The sequence below is a fragment of the Talpa occidentalis genome, unplaced genomic scaffold (assembly GCF_014898055.3).
Source record: "Talpa occidentalis isolate TD23 unplaced genomic scaffold, MPIMG_talOcc4v2.1 talOcc4.11, whole genome shotgun sequence".
Taxonomy (NCBI): Eukaryota; Metazoa; Chordata; class Mammalia; order Eulipotyphla; family Talpidae; genus Talpa; species Talpa occidentalis.
The window spans coordinates 39,992,980-40,014,157 of NW_023601104.1; the positions used below are offsets into that span (position 1 = coordinate 39,992,980).

The following is a 21,178-nucleotide window of genomic DNA, read 5'->3' on the forward strand; positions in this document are numbered from 1 at the left end:
CTGTCTGTCGTCTGCTAAGATGAATTCAGACAAGGGAAATACAACACAGGAGATGGTAAGAGAAGTCTTTTGTGTCATGATTATTGCCTAAGACTATTAGATAGGCAGAATGCTGTGAATTTTTTTTAAGAAGATATAACAACAACAACAAAAAAAAACCTAGTTGTAAGTAGTTGTTTTGGTTTACTTTCTCTGCTCGATAGGAGAAAATGTGCAGAAACTGGTTAGTTCTTGATAAATGGAAATTCTCATTATCTTTTGGGAGATATGAGAAGCACAATTTGGCAAATCGAGGAACAAGGAACATGTGACTGATAGGGGGTGACCTGTAATGCCAACCAAAGGGCATTCACTGAAGAGAGGCTAAGGTGAAGACAGAGCAGTGGGGAGTGTGTACCCCACACAGTTCCCCTGCCTTCCCGTCATCACCATGCCTCCTCTTTGCTCTGTGCTGAAACCCCCTCTTCTCATCTTAGACACACAACACTCATCACCTGCCCCTCTTTTGCTGCTCCGTCCCACACCTTGTGATTCCTTCTTAATGTTCAGATGCTCGGGCTCCTGGGCCCCTCACAGCAGTGTGCCCCAGTTTGAGACCCATGCACATGCTGCCTTCTCTGCTCCTTTCATTGGGCAAGGCCCCTTTTCCTTCAAGACTGAATTTGTAGGTGCTCACCTTCAAGGAGGCTTTCCTGATCCTCGAGGATATGCTTGCTCTTTGCAAAGCTTGCATCACAGCATTGCCAGTTGTGATTTTTTACTGGTCTCCCCCACTAGTCAGCCCATCTGGCATGGTAGAAATGATGAATAATTACTACTGGAGTGACTGAAGGGCTGATCAAGTGATGTTCCCCATTGCACTGACCAGGCACAATGTTTATTTCTCTGCCTGATCTTGTCTGTCTGAGCCTTGTGCCCACCTGGCTGACCAGGGCCCATCTCATTCTTATGCAGAACAGGTCTAGTTTCATTGGAACCAACTCCCAGCATGATTTCATGCTTTTCATTGTTCCTGGATATCATTTCGATATATTGGTTGATTTAGCAGTCCATTGGTTTCAGATTGCAGTGTATGTATGGGTAACAGGAATTTCTACTGTTCATTAAAAAACATTAATTAGGGCCTCCCTGTTGGTGCAGCAGGTTGAGCGCAGTTTGCTGTGAAGCTGTCAGCAGCCTCTGCAGCGCAAGTTCCATTCCCAGCCAGCCAGGGAGATACCCACATGGTGTGGCAGACCTCCTGTCTCGTCTGCTGCTCCCCTCTGCAGTGCTTTCTGCCCGTCTGCCTGTTCTGTTCCCTTCTCTGTGTCTGGTGAATCCTCTCACCCTCCTGTGCCTCTGACCAGTACCCCAGTTCGTGTATAAAAATAAATAAATCTTAAAAAAAATTGATTAAAGTTTAATCATTATTGCTATCATGCAGAAACTCTCTCTAAAGACCTTAAAAGAATTTGAAGTTCCTGCTCACTAATAAAAAGACTGAGAGATGAAAATGTGTTTGTTTCTCTCCTTTTTCTTGAATAGGCTGTTGATGTAGATTTTTCTCCACACACTAGGATGTGAGATGCAGTCATCTGTCATTAACCATAATTTAAATTAATTTCATAGTTTAAATTATCTTCAGAAAGCAATAGAAATGGCAACAGATAAATTGTAATTAGCAATGAGTATTAATGAACATAAACATTTAATTTCCATGAGAAAATTCCTCAAAGGAATTTTATCTCTGTTATTTTCTAAATTAACCTAATTCTAATAGTTATACTTATGATCCATTTATAGTAATAATGGTACTTACTATACCTGGCACTTCAAGGTGGAAGTGTTATCAAGCCCTCTGTCCACAAAGAAAGAAGAAATATTGCATTTAACTGCTTAAGTTTTATGAGGCCATCTTGATTTACTTGAAAGTATGTGGGAAGACTAACTCTTATTTCTGAGACTAGAATATAGAAAAGAGAAGTCGTTGGGATTATGAGTATATATATATATATATATATATATATAGGTAATTATGAGCCAAAAAATAATATGTTTAGTATTATGAACATAATAACTGTGCTTCCACTTTGGCCAATGATATATTCCTGAAAAGTTTTATGAAAATCAATTGTCTGTCTAATCAGATAGAACTAACAATAGGGGGATATTTTCAAGAATTTCCAAAATGTGTATTTTTGTGAAAAAATTCTCCCTGTTGATCTATTTTGCAAGTCTGCTTTCCCCCATTTGCTGTGTATAAATCTGGCCCCACTACTCCCTGCTGCCCAGTGGGAAGAACTCCTTTCATTCCTTTAGTTCCGGCTGCCCTGCTTGTTCAGACCAAGACACTGAGCTGGGTTATACTGGTGGTTTTGAGGACAGGTTGTTTCCATGCTGACAGCAGAGGAAGGAGGTTTAATTTGGGGTGTTGTGGTTAGGGTCTGCAAGAGGAGACAAATTTGTGGGGCAGGGAGGAGGGGAGGGTAAATTTCCAGAAGGTAAGTTTTTTTGAGAAAGGATGAAGTTTGCATAAGGATGAGAATCCTTTATGAGAGAGAATAGTATGTGGCCATCCTAGCAAAAATAAGGAAAATAAAAAACTGTGGTTACATTCTTGGCACTACCTTCCCTTCTTCACCTGGAAACTTTATGTGTCATTTAGTTTTAGGTCTGTTACTATTTTCAGCTATTGAAAGTTAGGGTATTCATAGAAAGGGGAGGAGAAGATTTAGAATTTGAAAACCTCAAAAACAATTTTAATATCCTGGCTAGATGATGAAAATATTAGTAAATTTCCCAAGTTTTAGATGAGTTTGATGTTGCCATAATCATCTTGTAAAAGGTTGCATTTTAAATGATAAAAGCTCCTAAAAATAGCAAGTGATTAACACTCCTATAAAAAGCATCTGAGGGGGCCTCCCCTTGTGGCGCAGTGGTTGAGCGCTGGGCTGCGAAGCTGCCCGCACCCTCTGCAGCGCGGGTTAGATCCCCGGCCGCTGGCCAGGGTCCCTCATGGTGCACAGACCTCTCATGCCTCCCGCTGCTCCCCTCAGCAGTATATTTCGTCGGTCTGCCTGTTCTGTTCCCCGCTCAGGCGCTGGTGAATTCTCTCACCCTCCTGCACTTTTGACTGTACCCAGTGCTTGTATAAATAAATCTTTAAAAAAAAAAAATTGCATCTAATGGCTTCCCTGGTGGCCCAGGTGATTGAGCGCTGCAGCCTCTGCAGCATGGGTTAGATCTGGCCAGCCGACTAGAATCCCACATGGTGCCGCAGACCTCTCCTGTCCCACCTGCTGCTCCCCTCAGCAGTGTTTTTCATCAGTCTGCCTGTTCTGCCCCACTCTGTCTCTGGTGAATCCTCTCACCCTCCCGTGAATCAGGCCTGTACCCCAGCACTTGTATAAATAAAAAATAAATCTTAAAAAAAAAAAATCTGAAAATAAGGGCCCCTTGACACTAGAGAATAAACAATACATGTTTAAAAGCAATTATACTAGAAGTCTAGAGACAGGATCTGAGGATGGAGTGAGAGTGACTTTGATAAGAAAAGAGGGGGTGAGGGGGAAGAGGTGGTTAGAGGCCCATATCAAGAACTTTCAGGGTCTGTGGGATCACAGGATGGAATCTTTTTGTGCCTTTCACCATCCTCCTCATCCTAATCAGTCCACGTTGGCCTGAGCACACATCTTGCAGGCCCTTTCCATATGGGATACCCAGGGTAGCACAGACCTTATCCAGCTACCGGAAATTATTATTTTTTTAAGGTTTATTTATTTATTTATTTATTTATTTATACAAGCACTGGGTACAGTCAGAAGCGCAGGAGGGTGAGAGAATTCACCAGAGCCAGAGCGGGGAGCAGAGCAGGCAGAAGGACCAAAGTACACTGCTGAGGGGAGCAGCGGGCAGCAGGAGAGGTCTGCGCACCATGTGGGACCCGCCTCCAGTGGCCGGGGAGCACCCGGGGATCGAACCAGCGCTGCAGAGGCTGCGGGCAGCTTTGCAACCCAGCGCTCAACTGCTGCGCCACCGGGGAGGCCCTGGAAATTTTGTTTTGATCTCTACAATGAACTTTAGAATCTAGGTCACTATAGGGCAATTACAAAATCCTGAAGATGAATGCAAACTTGTCCAGTATTTTGTTGGATATTGTAAGTCCAAAGGAATTCCATTTATGTATGTTTGGTGCAAGTTGCAGCCCAATATACATCTCAGGAATAGATTCTCCTTCAATACATCATCACAGTTAGATAACCTGGTAGAACTAGGGCAGAGTAGGGGAAATGGATAGAGTTTGGGCTGAGCTAGACACATTTTGGCTACTCTCTGAAGAGTAGATTCTACTAAGGCCTCCCTGGTGGCTTAGGGATTAAGTCTCTGCACTATCACTGCCAAGTCCTGAGTTAGATTCCTGCCAATGGAGCTAACCCACATGGCACAGCAGACATCTCCTGTCTTGCTTGCTGCTCCCCTCAGCAGTGTAGTTCAGTAAATCTGCCTGTTCTGCTCCCCACTATGTTTCTGGTAAATCCTCTCATCCTCCTTTCACACCTTTGGCCTACACCCCAGTTCTTCTATGCAAAAATAATAAAAAACAACAACAAATTTTGAAGACTAAAAATACATTTAAAAGTATATTCTACCAAAGGTTTAAAACAAATGAGCTTTTTTTTTTAAAAAAGATTTATTTTATTTATTTATGCATACAAGGACAAGGGTGTAGGGCAGATGTACAGGGGCTTTGAGGATTCACCAGAGACAGAGTGGGGATCAGAACAGGCAGATCTACTGAAATATACTGCTAAAGGGAGCAGTGGGCAAGACAGGAGAGGTCTGCTGCACCATATGTGGGTTAGCTCCCTGGCTGGAGATTGGAACTGATCTTGGAACTGATGCCACAGTGACTGGCAATAGCTTGAGCACAGAGACTTTAACCCCTCTGCCACCAGGAAGGCCCCAAATGAGCTTTCTTAGGGAAATTACTTAGTGTTCTCTTCACTGCAGAAAAGACAAGGTTAAGTCTAGTCTTTCTGTGTTTATACAATTACCAGAGTCTCCTCCACGATCTATGACTTCATCACCACACAATTCTTTATCACCATCCTAGAAAAGAGAGAGAAATGAAAAAAAAAAAAAACAAAAAAACAACAGTGTTAGGATTCTTTGAGTCTTTTTCTCAATACAAGAAGAAATTCCCTAAGTTGGAAGAAGACGCTTAGTTCTAGCAGTTTGAAAAGAGCAGCAGATAAAAAGGCTGAACAATAGGATAACATAAGATAGATCTTAAAGTTCCAAAATTAGCTTGTGCCTTATTCTGAGTAGAGCTGGTTCAGGATCATTATTCTATCCTCTTGACTCACACGTCCAGAGCTCCAAAATCACGGAGAAGCCTGGCTGTCCTCGAGGGGAAGGGCCCCAAGAAAAGGCAGCTGTCCTGCAGAGATTCGACCTAACCTACTATAAAGCCTTCCTTATGTGTTTTGGGAAGGTTCTGGAGTTCTTTCAGGACTTCTTGCCTGGCAAATAAGTATTCAGAATTTCTGAGAGCACCTGCCTGCCAGAGGTGTGTGACAGGTGTGACTGAGCTCTCTTTCCAGTTGTATTTTATGTTGGTTTTTATTAGCTATTGTCTCTGTAGCTCTAACTAAAGAAAAACACTCAAGAGAATTGAAGGAAAATTCTAACCTCAGGGACATAATTGAACAGTAGAGTGTTTCCCTAATGAGGTTGTCCCTTTCTAAATCCTCATTATTTTGTTTTGAGAGAGAGCAGGAAATGTTTCTAGATCTCTGGAAAGGGGGCTCTGGGGAATGACCTCACCAGTCTAGTTTGGGCTGACCTCCCGTTTCTGAGGGTGTTCTGAGTTCTCAACCACCCTCTCGCCAAATACCCACTAAGGCTCCTCTGTTATCCCTTTGATTCCAGGTCAAAGGTCATCTGATCAGTGAAGACTCTTATGACTCTCCCCTTTCTGCTCTGACCTTATATTTCTAGATAGCGCTAACACTGACATGAACGTATTGGCTTATCTTGTTCTGCTTGTCTCCATTCTCATGTCGTCTCCACAAGACATGGGGATTTGCTCACCTGGGAATCTCCAACATAAGCTCACTTCCTGGCATGCGGTAGACTCTCAATGAATATTTTGAAGGAATGCATCAGAGAAACTGCCACACCTATTAGCTGCTGTGGGCAGAAAAACCAAAAAGTGGTGCTTTCAAGTAACAACTTGAGAGTTACCAGGAGTTAATGTGGTAAGAAATTGTCAGTGTATGTGCAGGTCTAGGCTGCTTCTGCTGGGGCAAGTAGCCGTGGGTATTCACTCATTTATAAAGGTTACTGTTAATATGAGTAATAATGGGGACCTGGCTGGAAATGGAGGAATTTGGAGTGGGATATAAGGTTCAGGAGAGTCCATTGAAAGTGATGGGTTAGGACAAAGCTGGAAGATATCCAGGATTCCTTTTAATTCTATATTACTAAATAAGAAAATATTTTGTTTGTGTGTATAAAGTGCAATGTTATATCATGCTGAATGAGGTTAAGAGTTGAAGAGTTGGAAAGGAAGCACCACAAGAACAGAAAACTGCCTCACTAAATGCTGGGGGCTGGAGGGGGGGGGTAGAAGTGATTACCATAGTCCTTAAACAGCTGTAGAGGTGAAAAATCCTTAGGAGCCCCCTGCTGTAGCAAGTATCAGGAGGCACAGACCAGAGGTGGGGTCATGGAGGTTGAGGTCCTTGTAGAGATTTGCTAGTCCTTAGAAATCAACTTAGTCGCACTCTAGAAGTAATTAGGGTAACAAAAGTTAACTCCACAAAGGAATGAGCCCCTCTATAGAGAAAAAGACTTTATCAGGACAGTATCTGCTCTGGTGAGGGGCAGCAGCCTCCTGTCTGCCTGTGACCTGTGACCCTGCTGGTGCTTCTCTTCACTGACCTTCTCCATTTGCGAAGCGGCAGAGGCAGCTTCTTCCCCAGGCTGCTTGCTTGTGACTATGCAGGCCTCTTTTTGCAAAGCTGTCCCTTTTGGGGGCAGCCCTTTCTGTCTGCCAGTGTTTGTGCAAACATTCTTTGTCCTTCTCTTTTATAATAAATCTGCCCTCTTGGAGGTAACTAATGCCTCTGTCTCCTGGAGAAACTCACCTGGGAAACTTGCCAGTGCTGCTGAAATGGGAGCTCTGGTGAAATTTTTCTCAGAGTATATCCAAGGGCCCTGCTCTCCAAACCCAACATCTCCCAAACAGGCTTCAAAGCCGCAAGATTGAAGTGGTATCTTTTTTTATTTTTTAAAAACATGCCTTTTCTCTCTCTCTTTTTTTTTTTAAAGATTTATTTATTTATACAGGAACCCAGGTATAGGCCAGAGGTGTGGGAGGGTGAGAGAATTCACTGAGACAGAGCAGGGAGCAGAACAGGCAGATGGACCAAAAACACTGCTGAGGGGAGCAGCAGGTGAGACAGGAGAGGTCTGCCGTTCCATGTGGGTACCTCCCTAGCTGGCAGGGACTCAAACCCGTGGTGCTGAGGCTGTAGACAGCTTCATAGTGCTGCACTCAACCACTGAGCCACCCGGGAGGCCCAGAAGTGGAATCTTTAAAACCAAATGTAGGGTAAAGAAAATGTCAGGCTTTTCTGCCCTCCCGCCAGCAGGATAGATGGTGGATCCTTGCGGTCCTGAATGTATTCCTGATGGCGGGCACCTGGAGCAGGGTGTGGGCATAGGTAGATGGGATTCACCTGGGCTAAGACTGTGCTTTTAAGGGAGGTGTCACGGGGACGCCAGCAGAAGCAAGAGAAGTAGCAGAAGCCGAGAACGAAAGGGAAGCTGAGAGAGAAGCAAGAGAAGCAGAAGCTGAGAGAAGGCCGGGGAGCCCAGAGTGAAGACCTGCTGGGGGCTGGGAGGCCTGCCAGCCTCCTGGTCCCCCAGTACCCCTGTCTGCTGTGTACCAGGTAAATCCCAATAAAAGATCTGCAAAACCACTGAGGACTCTGACTTCTCCTTTACCCGGTCTGCATGGGATCAGAAAACCTGCACTGTGCCCGGTCCTACCTCTGCACCAAGTAACAGTCTGCTGTGGGAATACTTGAAATAATAAATCCAAGGGGTTCATTATGGCTATACATTTCATTGGCAAACATATGTGTTAGGGGACCATTAGCTTGGTGTAGGGCAAGGAAAAATGTCAGGCTTTTCTGCCCTCCCGCCATCAGGACAGATGATGGATCCTTGCGGTCCCGAGCGCATGCCTGATGGCGGGCACCTGGAGTAGGGTGTGGGCATAGGTAAATGGGATTCACCTGGGCTGAGACGGTGCTTTTAAGGGCAGTGTCACGGGGACGCCAGGAGAAGCTAAAAGAGAAGCCGAGAGAAGGCCGGGGAGCCCAGAGTGAAGACCTGCTGGGGGCTGGGAGGCCTGCCAGCCTCCCGGCCCCCCAGCACCCCTGCCTGCCGTGTACCTGGTAATCCCAATAAAAAGCCTGCAAAAACCACTGAGGATTCTGACTACTCCTTTACCTGATCTGCTGGATATTAGAAAACCTGCACAGTGTCCAGTCCTGCCCTTACAATTGGCGTAAGTTGGCAAGATGATCCATGAGACGTGTATGGAGCCCTCCAAAGACCTGGAGGGACTAAAGAGTAACAGACTGTGTTTGCCTGTGATGACGCTGGAGGCGCCATGGCGGCACAGAAGGTGGACACCGTCCAGGAGCTGCGGCACGAGACCTCAGCTGGAGGAGGCGCCCGAGAGGACCAGTCAACGACACCTGAGGCAGCAGAATCGTCGGGAAGAGAGGGTCATGATTCGGAGCTTGCCAGTGCTGATGCAGGGAGAGGCCAACAGACTTGGCCTAATGGACTTGGACTGATGAACTTGGACTGACAATCCTGCCAGAAGGTGGAGGACCTTGGCAGGTTATGTTTTTTTGAGAACTTGGGGGTGGCCAGTGGGCCTTGATGGCCAAAAGCAGCCTGTGCATGCCTAGCAGCCAGGCAGAGGATAAAAGCCAACTGAGAAGGCAAAAGCTGGTGCTGATGCTAAGTTTGAGAAGCCCTAAGCGGCTGTTAAGCAGCCTGGGTATGCTGAAGACCAGTGAGTCCCTTAAAATCACCTGTGGGTGATGCCCTGCTTGTTGTCGAGTGAGGGTGAGGAGCTGAGGAACCTTTCCTTGGGGGACGGGTGGGGAACGTGGCTTGGGGTGGAGCCCAAGCCACATGTAGAGTTTGGATCCCCGACCCATGTGCTTGTGCAGTGGGTTGGCCTGAGTGCAGGGGTCTGCGAGTCGCACTGGTGGCTATGAAAGCCGAATGTTGGAGCGACTGCAGACAGACACCCTGAGCGTTGGTAATTACCCCCAACAGTATAGAATTGCCAATCCCAGAGTGAGTGCATCCTGGGGGTGGGTGGATGCTGTGTGTGGCTTGTAGCCGAGACTACAGCCAGAGGCCAGGAAGCCTGACGGCTCCTGGTGTGTTATAGTAGATGCCGTGAGTGGTTCCCCTCCCTTGTATGAGCAGTGCCTTTGGCAGAAGATTTGGTGGCTTATCTGCTGGTAGCAATAATTGTCTTTTGCCACTAGGTTGGGGCCCTGCCTGGACTTATTTGTGTTCTGTTGTATTTTGTTATATTGTGATGTATTTGCTTTTGTGGGCCATGGCTGCATTGTTGATGTTTCCTAAGAAAATTGTATATATGAAGACTATATGGCAGAAAACCCTGAGGGGGTGGACTGTAGGGCAAGGAAAATGTCAGGCTTTTCTGCCCTCCCGCCATCAGGACAGATGATGGATCCTTGCGGTCCTGAATGCATGCCTGATGGCGGGCACCTGGAGTAGGGTGTGGGCACAGGTAGATGGGATTCCCCTGGGCTGAGACGGTACTTTTAAGGGCAGGGTCAGGATGCCAAGAGAAGCTAAAAGAGAAGCCAAGAGAAGGCCGGGGAGCCCAGAGTGAAGACCTGCTGGGGGCTGGGATGCATGCCAGCCTCCCGGCCCCCCAGCACCCCTGCCTGCCATGTACCTGGTAATCCCAATAAAAAGCCTGCAAAAACCACTGAGGACTCTGACTCCTCCTTTACCTGATCTGCTGGATATTAGAAAACCTGCACAGTGTCCAGTCCTGCCCTTACACTTGGGAAAACTGTGTCAAAGAAAGACAATTTCCATTTGTGATAATTGGGAAAGAGTTTAAAATACAGATTCTCCCCTCCCTTCATTCTTTCTTAGTCTTACTCCCTTCCTACTTTCTCCTTTTCCATTTATTTCAAGTTCTCACTTTTTTACATGAAAATCTATAAGTCAAACAAAACATGAGAGAAGGTTAATTTGCTCAGTATTTCCATTAATCCCAACCTTCAGAAGTCCCTAAAGTTAACGGCCTCCTTTGTTCTCGCAGTTCTTCCACCAATTCGTGCACATGTACAGAAAGATATATTTCTTCAGATCTTGTAAAAATTATTTGCTTGTCTGTTGGAAGATAATGTAAATGGTAGAAAAGTTCCCATCTCTTCTGTATTACACCCTGTAGGGGCAGGAACAGGACACAGCGCAGGTTTTCTGATCCCATGCAGGCCGGGTGAAGGAGGAGTCAGAGTCCTTAGTGGGTTCTTTGCAGGTCTTTTATTGGGGTTCACCAGGCATATGGCAGGCAGGGGTGCTGGTTGGGGGGCTGGGAGGCTGGCAGGCCTCCCAGCCCCCAGCAAGTCTGTACTCTATCTGGGTTCTCTGGCGTTCTCTGCTTCTGCTTCGGGCTTCTGCTGCTGCTGGCGTCCCCGTGACGCCACCCTTAAAAGCACAGTCTTAGCTCAGCTGAATCCCATCTACCTATGCCCACACCCTATTCCAGGTGCCCGCCATCAGGCATGCATTCAGGACAAGGATCCATCATCTATCCTGATGGCGGAAGGGCAGAAAAGCCTGATATTTTCTTTACCCTACACACCCTCCCTACTGCCACACAAAAAATGTGTTTAACCCACCCACCATTAACTCTTTTTCCATTTTCTCCTGCCTTGAGATGGAGACAATCTTAGAATGGTCCTATTGACCACCTCTGCCTCCTGTTATTCTTCCCATTGGTCTTTGCAGTGGGGCCACCAGGCAGGACAAACAGGAGCAGGCTGGGAGGCAGGCAGTTAGTAGAGCCCCCCAGGCATCTTTACACTCCCTCTTTGGGCTCTCGTGGTCTTCCTTTTCTGTGGTCACTTCACTCATCCTCCTCAAAGCTATTCTGTAGTTTTCTCCATCTCTGAGTGATGCTGTCTTTACGTCTCAGCCCCTAGGCTCAGGTGTGCCCGCTCACGCATGCCCATACCCATACTCCAGGTGTCCACAATTAGGCATGTGTACCCTGCACCCTGCTCACACATGCCTTCTCAAGATCAAGGCCACAGGTGATAGCCACAGATCCTGTGGTGTAAAAACTTGATTCACTCATTTACCCTGCCGTCCTCTTTGTTCCTACACACAATAGTTTAAGGGATTCCTCTTGGTTCCTGCAGAAGCTTAAAGTCATCCCTTCAAGAAAGGGGCTTCACCCCTTGTGTTTCTTCTGGGTTCTGCATTGAGATTGAGTTTCCTCCCTCACCCACATGGAGGAACTTGACCTCCTGCTGGCTCCAGTGGCTGGAGAACCTGGGATACAGGGCCTGGGTCACAGTGTCCTGATCATGTGTGGGGATTGTTTTTCTGTGTGTTTCCCTGACAACTGGTTGTAAGTCTAAGTTAATAGTAAGTACTGCAGGGGATTTTCAAAATTTTAATGCAGGTCAATGATTTCAAATTTGATTTTTTTATATTCCAAAAGGCAGGTTTATTATAAAAGGGAAGGAAAGGTAAAGAATACTTGCACAGACACAAGTGGGCAGAAAGAGCTGCCCCTGAGGGACAGTGTAGGGTAAGGGATGATCAGGCTTTTGAGCTATTGGCCTCTGTGGCTATCACCTGTGACCTTGAATGCAGGAGGTACTTGGGAGCATGGGCTTGGGGTATGTATGCTTGATGGTGCACACCTGGAATATGGTGTGGGCATGTGTAAGTGGGCCCACCTGAACCGAGAGACTGAGGGTATAAGGGCAGCAGCATACACTGTCCTTGGCCAGTTTTAGTGGCCCCATTTGCCACGTATAGAAACACTATATATGCAAAGAGTTAAGAAATTCTCTAAATAGAATTAAATTTAGATCAGTAAATCATTAGTTTTTTATTATATGTACGTCACATGCAAGTAGGAACTAAAAGGTAATGACAATGATGCAGGTAGTCCCTGAGCCCATAGTTATTTATTTTTACTTGTCCCCCTTACATGTGCTGTTACTCTCTTCAGAGCAGACTTCATATCCTGGTTCCTCAGTGTATAGATGATGGGGTTCAGTAATGGAGTGACAGCAATGTAAAACAGGGTCACTGCTCCATCAAGGGGACTTTTGGACCCAGTCCGAATGTAGGTGAAAATGCAGGGCACATAGTAGAATGTGACCACAGTTAGGTGGGAGCTACAGGTGGAGAAGGCTCGGCGCCGCCCCTCAGCAGTGCGAATCTTCAGGATGGCATAGACTATGTTGCCATAGGACAGCAGAGTTAACGAGAAGCAGCTGATAGGCCCTAACACAACGGCCACAGAGATCACAATTTCATTAATAGTTGTGTCAGCACAGGCTAGTACCAACACTGCAGGGATGTCACAAAAAAAATAATCTATTTCATTGGGCCCACAGTAGGGCAGGCGGAAGGTTAGGGTGGCCTCGATAGCCCCATGGATGGAGCCAGCCACCCACGTTCCAGCCGCAAGGGTGGCACATAACCTCCTACTCATGAGCACAGGGTAGCGCAGGGGCTGGCATATTGCCAGGTACCTGTCGTAGGCCATCACGGTGTAGAGGAAACATTGGGTGCTGCCAAAGAAGTGTGCGAAATACAGTTGAGCCACACAGCCAGCGAATGGAATTGCCTTGCTGGCAGGAGTAAAATGCAATATAAATCGAGGGACAATGACAGAGGTGAATGTCATGTCCAGCAATGAGAGCACGCCCAGAAGAATGTACATGGGGCGGGCATGGAGCTTTGGGTCAATCCACACGGTGACCAGAATGAGCAGGTTCCCCAGCTGAGTCAGGATGTAGATGATCAAGAAGACCAGGAAGAGCAGGATCCTCAGGTTTGGGGGGTGAGATAAGCCCAGGAGAATGAACTCTGTCACTGTTGTGTGCTGAGATGTGTTTCTGGTCTTCCCCATGTCTGTCCTCTGCTAAGAAGAATGATGAATTCAGACAAGGGAAATACAACACAGGAGATGGTAAGAGAAGTCTTTTGTGTCATGATTATTGCCTAAGACTATTTAGATAGACAGAATACTGTTATTTGTTTTGGTTTACTTTCTATTCAATAGGAGAAAATGCCTAGAACTGGTCAGTTTTTTTTTTTTTTTTTAAAGATTTATTTATTTATTTATACAAGCACTGGGTACAGTCAGAGGCACGGGAGGGTGAGAGAACTCACCAGAGCCAGAGCGGAGAGTAGAACAGGCAGAGTGACGAAGTACACTGCTGAGGGGAGCAGCGGGTGGCAGGAGAGGTCTGCGCGCCATGTGTGACCCTCACCTGGTGGCCGGGGATCCAACCGGAGCTGCAGAGGCTGCGGGCAGCTTTGCAACCCAGCACTCAACCGCTGTGCCACCGGGGAGGCCCGAGAGTGGTTAGTTCTTGATTGATGGAAATTCTCATTATCTTTTGGGAGATATGAGAAGCACAATTTGGCAAATCGAGGAACAGAGGAACATGTGACTGATGGGGGTGACCTGTAATGCCATCCAAAGGGCATTCACTGAAGAGAGGCTAAGGTGAAGGCAGAGCAGTGGGGAGTGTGTACCCCACACACTTCCCCTGCCTTCCCGTCATCACCATGCCTCCTCTTTGCTCTGTACTGAAACCCCCACTTCTCATCGTAGACACACAACACTCATCACCTGCCCCTCTTTTGCTGCTCCGTCCCACACCTTGTAATTCCTTCTTAATGTTCAGATGCTCAGGCTCCTGGACCCCTCACAGCAGTGTGCCCCAGTTTGAGACCCATGCACATGCTGCCTTCTCTGCTCCTTTCACTGGGCAAGGCCCCTTTTCCTTCGGAAGTGAATTTGTAGGTGCTCAGCTTCAAGGAGGCTTTTCTGATCCTCGAGGATATGCTTGCTCTTTGCAAAACTTGCATCACAGCATTGCCAGTTGTGATTTCTTACTGGTCTCCCCCACTAGTCAGCTCATCTGGCATGGTAGAAATGATGAATAATTACTATTGGAGTGACTGAAGGGCTGATCAAGTGATGTTCCCCATTGCACTGACCAGGCACAATGTTTATTTCTCTGCCTGATCTTGTCTGTCTGAGCCTTGTGCCCACCTGGCTGACCAGGGCCCATCTCATTCTTATGCAGAACGGGTTTAAAATGATTTCATGCTTTTCATTGTTCCTGGATATCATTTAGATATATTGGTTGATTTAGCGGTCCAATTGGTTTCAGATTGCAATGTATGTAGGGGTTACATAGGAATTTCTATTGTTCATTAAAAAACATTGATTAAAGTTTAATCATTATTGCTGTCTACCATGCAGAAACTCTCTCTAAAGACCTTAAAAGAATTTGAAGTTCCTGCTCATGATAAGACTGAGAGAAGAAATGTGTTTCTCTCCTTTTTCTTGAATGGGCTGTTGATGAAGATTTTTCTCTGCACACTAGGGTGTTCAGTGCAGTCATCTGTCATTAACCATACATAAAGTATCCTCATACTTTAAATTATTTTCAGAAAGCAATTAAAATGGCAACAGATTAATTGTAATTAGCAATGAGCAATGAGTATTAATGAATATAAACATTTAATTTCCCAGAAAATTTCTAAGAATATTTCCCAAAGGGAAATTTTTGGTTATTTCTTAATTCAGATATTGAGAAGTATATAGTAAGAACTTAACTCATACATTTACATTTATGATATATCAATAGTAATAAGGAAACTTATTGGGACTTCAAGGTGGGAGTGTTAAGCATGCTTTTGTACACAAAGAATGAAGATATATTGCACTTTACTGCATAAGTTTCATGAGGACATCTTGACTTACTTGAAAATGTGTGAGAAGACACTGGGTCTAGAATACAAGTGAAGAGAGAAACTGAGTCTAGGATATAAGAGAAGAGAGAAACTGTTGGGATAATGGTTGTATGTAAAATTTTCATTATGAGTCAAAGGAATTTTTCCAGTATAAACATAATAGTTGTGCTTCCACTTTGGCCAATGATATATTCCTGAAATGTCTTATGAAAATTGATTGTTTATCAAATCAGATAGAACTGTACCAGAGTGGGATTATTTTCAAGAATTTCCATAATATGTAAATTTGTAAAGTGAAAAAAATTCTCCCTTATTTTTTTTTTTAAATCCTCTAATGCTTTTAATAGTTTCACTTTCCTCATGTTCATTCTAGTTTAAGAGTTTAATCAACATCTTTCAAATACTTATGATTTTACTCCGTGGAGCCTTAATTTGAGGCATGTAGAGTCCCTTCTTCCCCTCCCTCCCTCCTTTTCAGTTATTTAATAAATATTTTTCGAGAGCATATTATGGGCCAGGCCCTGGGTGCATGTGTTGGGAACAGTGAATAGAAACACAGTAATGGTCCCTGCTCTGATGACCTTACAGCCTAGTGGGAGAGATGGATTTTCACCATAAATCACACATAAATGTCTCCACATAACCTCCACGAGTGCTCTGCTTTTCCATGAGGAACTGACCCAACGATGGAGGTAAGCAGCCTTCCTTGAAGAGCCAAATTGAAAGATTCTAGGCAATGAGAAAAGGAGTGAGCCCTCCAAGCAGAGAGAAGTCAATATGCGTAGTCTTGCGGGGAGGGGATGCAGGCATTTGTAGGGAATGCAAGGAGAAAATTCTCCCTTATTAATCTGTTTTGCAAGTCTGCTTTCCTCCATTTGCTGTGTATAAATCTGGCCCCACTACTCCCTGCTGCCCAGTGGGAAGAACTCCTTTCATTTCTTTAGTTCCGGCTGCTCCGCTTGCTCAGACCAAGACACTGAGCTGGGTTATAGCTGGTGGTTTTGAGGACAGGTTGTTTCCAAGCTGATAACACAGGAGTGTGGTTTAACTTGGGGTGTGGTGTTTAGGTTTTGCAAGAGGAGAACAAATGTGTGGGGCAGGGAAGAGGGAAAGGTAGATTTCCAGAAGGTGAATTTTGTGAGAAGCGAGGGGTAAGATTGCATAAGGACAAGAACCCTTGATGAGAGAGAGCAGTCTGTGCCATCCTAGCAAAAACAAGGAAAATAAAAAACAAGTGGTTACACTCCTGCCACCACCTTCCCTTCCTTGCCTAGAAACTTTATGTGTCATTTAGCTTTAGGTTGCCTTCTTTTTTCAGCTGTTGAAAGTTAGGGTATTCATAAAAAGGGGAGGAGAAGACTTAAAGAATTTGAAAACCTCAAAAACAATTTTAATATCCTGGCTAGATGATGAAAACATTAGTAAATTTCCCATGTTTTAGATGTGTTTGATATTGCTATACCCATCTTGTAAAGTGGGACTTCAAATCATAAAAGCTCATAAGACTAACAAATGGTTAATACTCCATATAAAAAGCATTTGAAGGCCTCCCTGGTGGCACAGGGGTTAAAGTCTCAGCGCTATCAATCTATTGCCAGCCACTGTGGCACGAGTTCCTGAGTTTGATATCCAACCAGGGAGCTGACCCATATGGTGCAGCAGACCTCTCCTGTCCCACCCACTGCTCCCCTCAGCAGTGTATTTCAGTTAGTCTGCCTTTTCTGTTCCCCACTCTGTCTCTGGTGAATCCTTTCACTCTCCCATACCTCTGGCCTTCACCCCAGATCTTGTATGCATAAATAAATAAAAATAAATCCTTGAAAAAAATGAAAAGCATTTGCAAATAAGGACCTGGTGACACTAGAGAATAAACAATACATGTTTGGAAGCAGTTATCCTAGAAGTCTAGGGACAAGCTCTGAGGATGGAGTGAGAGTGACATTGAGAAGATGAAGGGACAGCGTAGAGAGGAGGTGCTCAATAGCCTCTTGTAGAGAACTTTCATGATCTGTGGGATCATGGGATGGACAGCTTCCTGGGCCCTTCACTCCCTGTACTATCCTAAACAGGCCACTTTGGCCTGAGCACATCCCTTTTAGGGCCTTTCCACATGGAAAGGCCCAGAGGAGGGCAGGCCTTATCCAGCTACTAGAAATTATGTTTTGATTTCCACAAAAAACTTGGGGATCTAGGTCACTAGGGGGCATTACAAAATCCTGAAGACGAATTTAAACTGGTCTGGTATTGTATTGGATATTGTAGGTCCAAACGAATTCCACTCACCATCAGTGCAAGACCCAGCTCAATCAGTTTCAGGACTAAAGAATCACCTTCCTTTACATCACTCACCATTAGGGATCCCGGTAGATTTAGGACAGTGTAGGGGAAATGGATAGAGTTTGAACCAGACTTTTATCTATTCCCTTAAGAATAGATCTACCAAAGGTTTAAAACAAATGAGCTTTCTTAAGGAAATTACTTAGTGTTCTCTTCATTGCAGAAAGGACAAGGTTAAGTCTAGTCTTTTTGTGTTTGCACAATTACCAGAGTCTCCTCCATGATCTATGACTTCATCACCACACAACTCTTTATCACCATCCTAGAAAAGAGAGAGAAATGAAAAAAAAAAATAGTATTAGGATTCTTTGAGTCTTTTTCTCAATACAAGAAGAAATTCCCTAAAGTTGGAAGAAGACGCTTAGTTCTAGCACTTTGAAAAGAGTTGCAGATAAAAAGGCTGAACAGTAGGATGACATAAGATAGATCTTAAAGTTCCAAAATTAGTTTGTGCCTTATTCTGAGTAGAGCTGGTTCAGGATCATTATTCTGTCCTCTTGACTCACATGTCCAGAGCTCCAAAATCACAGAGAAGCCTGGCTGTCCTCGAGGGGAAGGGCCCCAAGAAAAGGCAGCTGTCCTGCAGAGATTCGGCCTAACCCACTATAAAGCCTTCCGTATGTGTTTTGGGAAGGTTCTGGAGTTCTTTCAGGACTTCTTGCCTGGCAAATAAGTATTCAGAATTTCTGAGAGCACCTGCCTGCCAGAGGTGTGTGACAGGTGTGACTGAGCTCTCTTTCCAGTCGTATTTTACGTTGGTTTTTATTAGCTATTGTCTCTGTAGCTCTAACTAAAGAAAAACACTCAAGAGAATTGAAGGAAAATTCTAACCTCAGGGACATAATTGAACAGTAGTGTTTCCCTAATGAGGTTGTCCCTTTCTAAATCCTCATTATTTTGTTTTGAGAGAGAGCAGGAAATGTTTCTAGATCTCTGGAAAGGGGGCTCTGGGGAATGACCTCACCAGTCTAGTTTGGGCTGACCTCCCGTTTCTGAGGGTGTTCTGAGTTCTCGACCACCCCCTCGCCAAATACCCACTAAGGCTCCTCTGTTATCTCTTTGATTCCTGTTCAGAGGTCATCTGATCAGTGAGGACTCTTATGACTCTCCCCTTTCTGCTCTGACCTTATATTTCTAGATAGCACTAACACTGACATGAACGTATTGGCTTATCTTGTTCTGCTTGTCTCCATTCTCATGTCGTCTCCACAAGACATGGGGATTTGCTCACCTGGGAATCTCCAACATAAGCACACTTCCTGGCATGTGGTAGACTTTCAATGAATATTTTGAAGGAATGCATCAGAGAAACTGTCACACCTTTTAGCTGCTGTGGGCAGAAAAACCAAAAAGTGGTGCTTTCAAGTAACAACTTGAGAGTTACCAGGAATTAATGTGGTAAGAAATTGTCAGTGTATGTGCAGGTCTAGGCTGCTTCTGCTGGGGCAAGTAGCCGTGGGTATTCACTCATTTATAAAGGTTACTGTTAATATGAGTAATAATGGGGACCTGGCTGGAAATGCATGAATTTTGGAGTGGGATATAAGGTTCAGGAGAGTCCATTGAAAGGATGTGTTAGGACAAAGCTGGATGATATCCAGGATTCCTTTTAATTTTGTATTACTAAATAAGAAAATGTGTGTGTGTGTGTAAAGTACAATTGTTATATCATGCTACAAGATGGTAGTAGTACCTTATTAATATCAAGTACCAGTCTGCAGTAGGAATAATTTGTAATAATAAATCCAAGGTGTTCATGATGGCCACACATTTCGTTGGCAAAGGTACTGTGTGTGAGGGGAACTTAGCTTAGGAAATCTAAAATAAGACAAATTACATAAGACAATTCCAAAATAAGACAATTTCCATTTGTGATAATAGGAAAAGTGTTTGAAATACAGATCCCTTCCTTCTTTGATTCTTTCTTAGTTTTACTATTTTCTTCTTTTCCATTTATTTCTTCAAATTTTTGCTTCCTTACCTAAGAAAATCTACTTGTCAAACAAAACACGGATGTATGAAAAGGTTAACTTGCTCAGTCTCTCCATTAATCCTAACCTTCAGAAGTCACTAAAGTTATTGGCTCCTTTGTTTTAGTAGTTCTTCTGCTAATTCATGCACATGGACAGAGAGATCGATTTCTTTCCTTTTTTTTTGAAAAGATTTATTTATCTATGCATATAAGAACTGAGGTGTAGGCCAGAGGTGCAGGGGGTGAGAGGAGTCACCAGAGAAAAGAGTGGGGAGTAGAACAGGTACTGAAATACACTGCTGAGGGGAGCAGCAGTTGAGCCAGGAGAGGTCTGCTGTGCCATGTGTGTTGCTCCCTGGCCGGCTGGGGATCGAGCTTGCGCTACAGTGGCTGCTGATAGCTTCATAGGTTGCGTCTTAACACCTCGTGCCACCAGGGAGGCCCTAGAAGATAGTTTAAATAGAAAATCTCCCACCTCCTCTGTCCATCCCCTCTCCCCTCCCCCCCATTATGTGTTTAACCCACCCACCATTTTCTCCTACCTTGAAAAAGAGACAATCTTAATATTGTCCTATTGACATCCTCTGCCTTTGCTCCTGTTATTTTTCCCATTGGTTCTCTTTGTTCTTTACACACAATGCTCTTGTCAATGTCCATGGACTTTCTGGGACTAAGTCTTTTAGGTTCATCAGTAGAATATGTTCATGTTAAGACTCTAGTTTTAGGGATTCATTGTGGCTCCTGCAGAAGCTTGAAGTCATCCCTTTAAGGAAGAGGCTCCTTCCCTTGTGTTTCTTCTGGGTTCTACACTGAGATTGAGTTTCCTCTCACACCCACATGGAGGAACTTGACCTCCTGCTGGCTCTATTGGCTGGAGAACCTGGGACGCAGGGCCTGGGTCACGGTGTCCTGAGCATGTGTGGAGATTGTTGCTTCTGTGTGTTTCTTGACATCCGGAGGTACGTCTCAGGTAATGGTATACACTGCAGATGACTTTCAAAATAATTTTCTGCCGGTAAATAATTTCAAATTCTGATGTTTGTGATGAAAGAGTTTTTCATGGCAGGAATTTAGAAAAACTAAATAAGGGACCAGGAAAAAGACTAATTACAATAAAGAAAAAATCAAAATCAACAAGCAACTATAAACTAGAGACACATTATGGCGGGTGGGAAGGGTAGGAAGCAGTAGGATCAAAACAAAGATGAGGGGCCTCTCTGGTGGTGCAAGGGGTTAAGCACAGCACTATGAAGCAATCCGTAGCCTCTGCAGCATGAGTTTGATCCCCGAACAGCCAGGGAGCAACCCACATGGCACAGTAGACCTGTCCTGACTCGCCCGCTGCTCCCCTCAGCAGTGTACTTCAGTCAATCTGCCTGTTCTGTTCCCCACTCTGTCTCTGGTGAATCCCTTCATCCCCTTCATCTCTGGCCTGTACCCCAGCTCTTGTATACATAACTAAATAAAAGTCTTTAAAAAAAAAAAACCAAGATGAAAATGCATACATTGTGCAAAAATGAAAAATGATGTACAAATATATAAAACTAAAAAAAAAAAGTCTTTCAGGACACAAATTTTCCTTATGTGGTTCCAGTTTTCCAGTTAGTACTGCTGCTGTTACGGGAACCAGGCGCCTCTGCGGTGGGAGCAGCAGGAGCAGTGGTGTTCTTTCATCCTGCTGCTCCACCACTAGTCTGTTGTGGCAGTTGCTCCTCAGAGCTCAATAACTGCCATTTTGTAATGGACCAATCAGGTGTGAACTGTGAGCTGATTGGTGCTAAATGGTCC

At 44.8% G+C, this 21,178-nt stretch overlaps 1 protein-coding gene and 1 long non-coding RNA gene across 4 annotated transcripts; both read right to left on the bottom strand.

Moving 5' to 3' along the window:
* Positions 1–12,238: 12,238 nt before the first annotated feature.
* On the bottom strand, positions 12,239–17,661 carry LOC119238221 (olfactory receptor 10G2-like). Of its 3 annotated transcripts, XR_008549562.1 has the most exons (3): positions 17,626–17,661; positions 15,092–15,148; positions 13,879–14,240 (listed from the first exon to the last, which is right to left on the bottom strand). XR_008549562.1 is itself a non-coding variant. In XM_037501928.2 (2 exons), the coding sequence occupies exons 1-2, from the start codon at positions 17,638–17,640 to the stop codon at positions 12,263–12,265; spliced, it is 984 nt and encodes a 327-aa protein (XP_037357825.1). In that variant the 5' UTR covers positions 17,641–17,654; the 3' UTR covers positions 12,239–12,262. The 3 variants fall into 3 exon arrangements, 2 of the variants coding, with proteins under 2 accessions (XP_037357825.1, XP_037357827.1); XM_037501928.2 differs by lacking the exons at positions 13,879–14,240; positions 15,092–15,148 and adding an exon at positions 12,239–13,231 and having other exon boundaries at positions 17,626–17,654; XM_037501930.2 differs by lacking the exons at positions 13,879–14,240; positions 15,092–15,148 and adding an exon at positions 12,239–13,228 and having other exon boundaries at positions 17,626–17,651.
* A 1,648-nt stretch (positions 17,662–19,309) lies between these two features.
* Positions 19,310–21,100, bottom strand: LOC129144845 (uncharacterized). The gene is made up of 3 exons (XR_008549563.1): positions 20,896–21,100; positions 19,933–20,469; positions 19,310–19,833 (listed from the first exon to the last, which is right to left on the bottom strand). It is a non-coding gene; the product is annotated as an uncharacterized LOC129144845 (long non-coding RNA).
* Between the last annotated feature and the right edge of the window lie 78 nt (positions 21,101–21,178).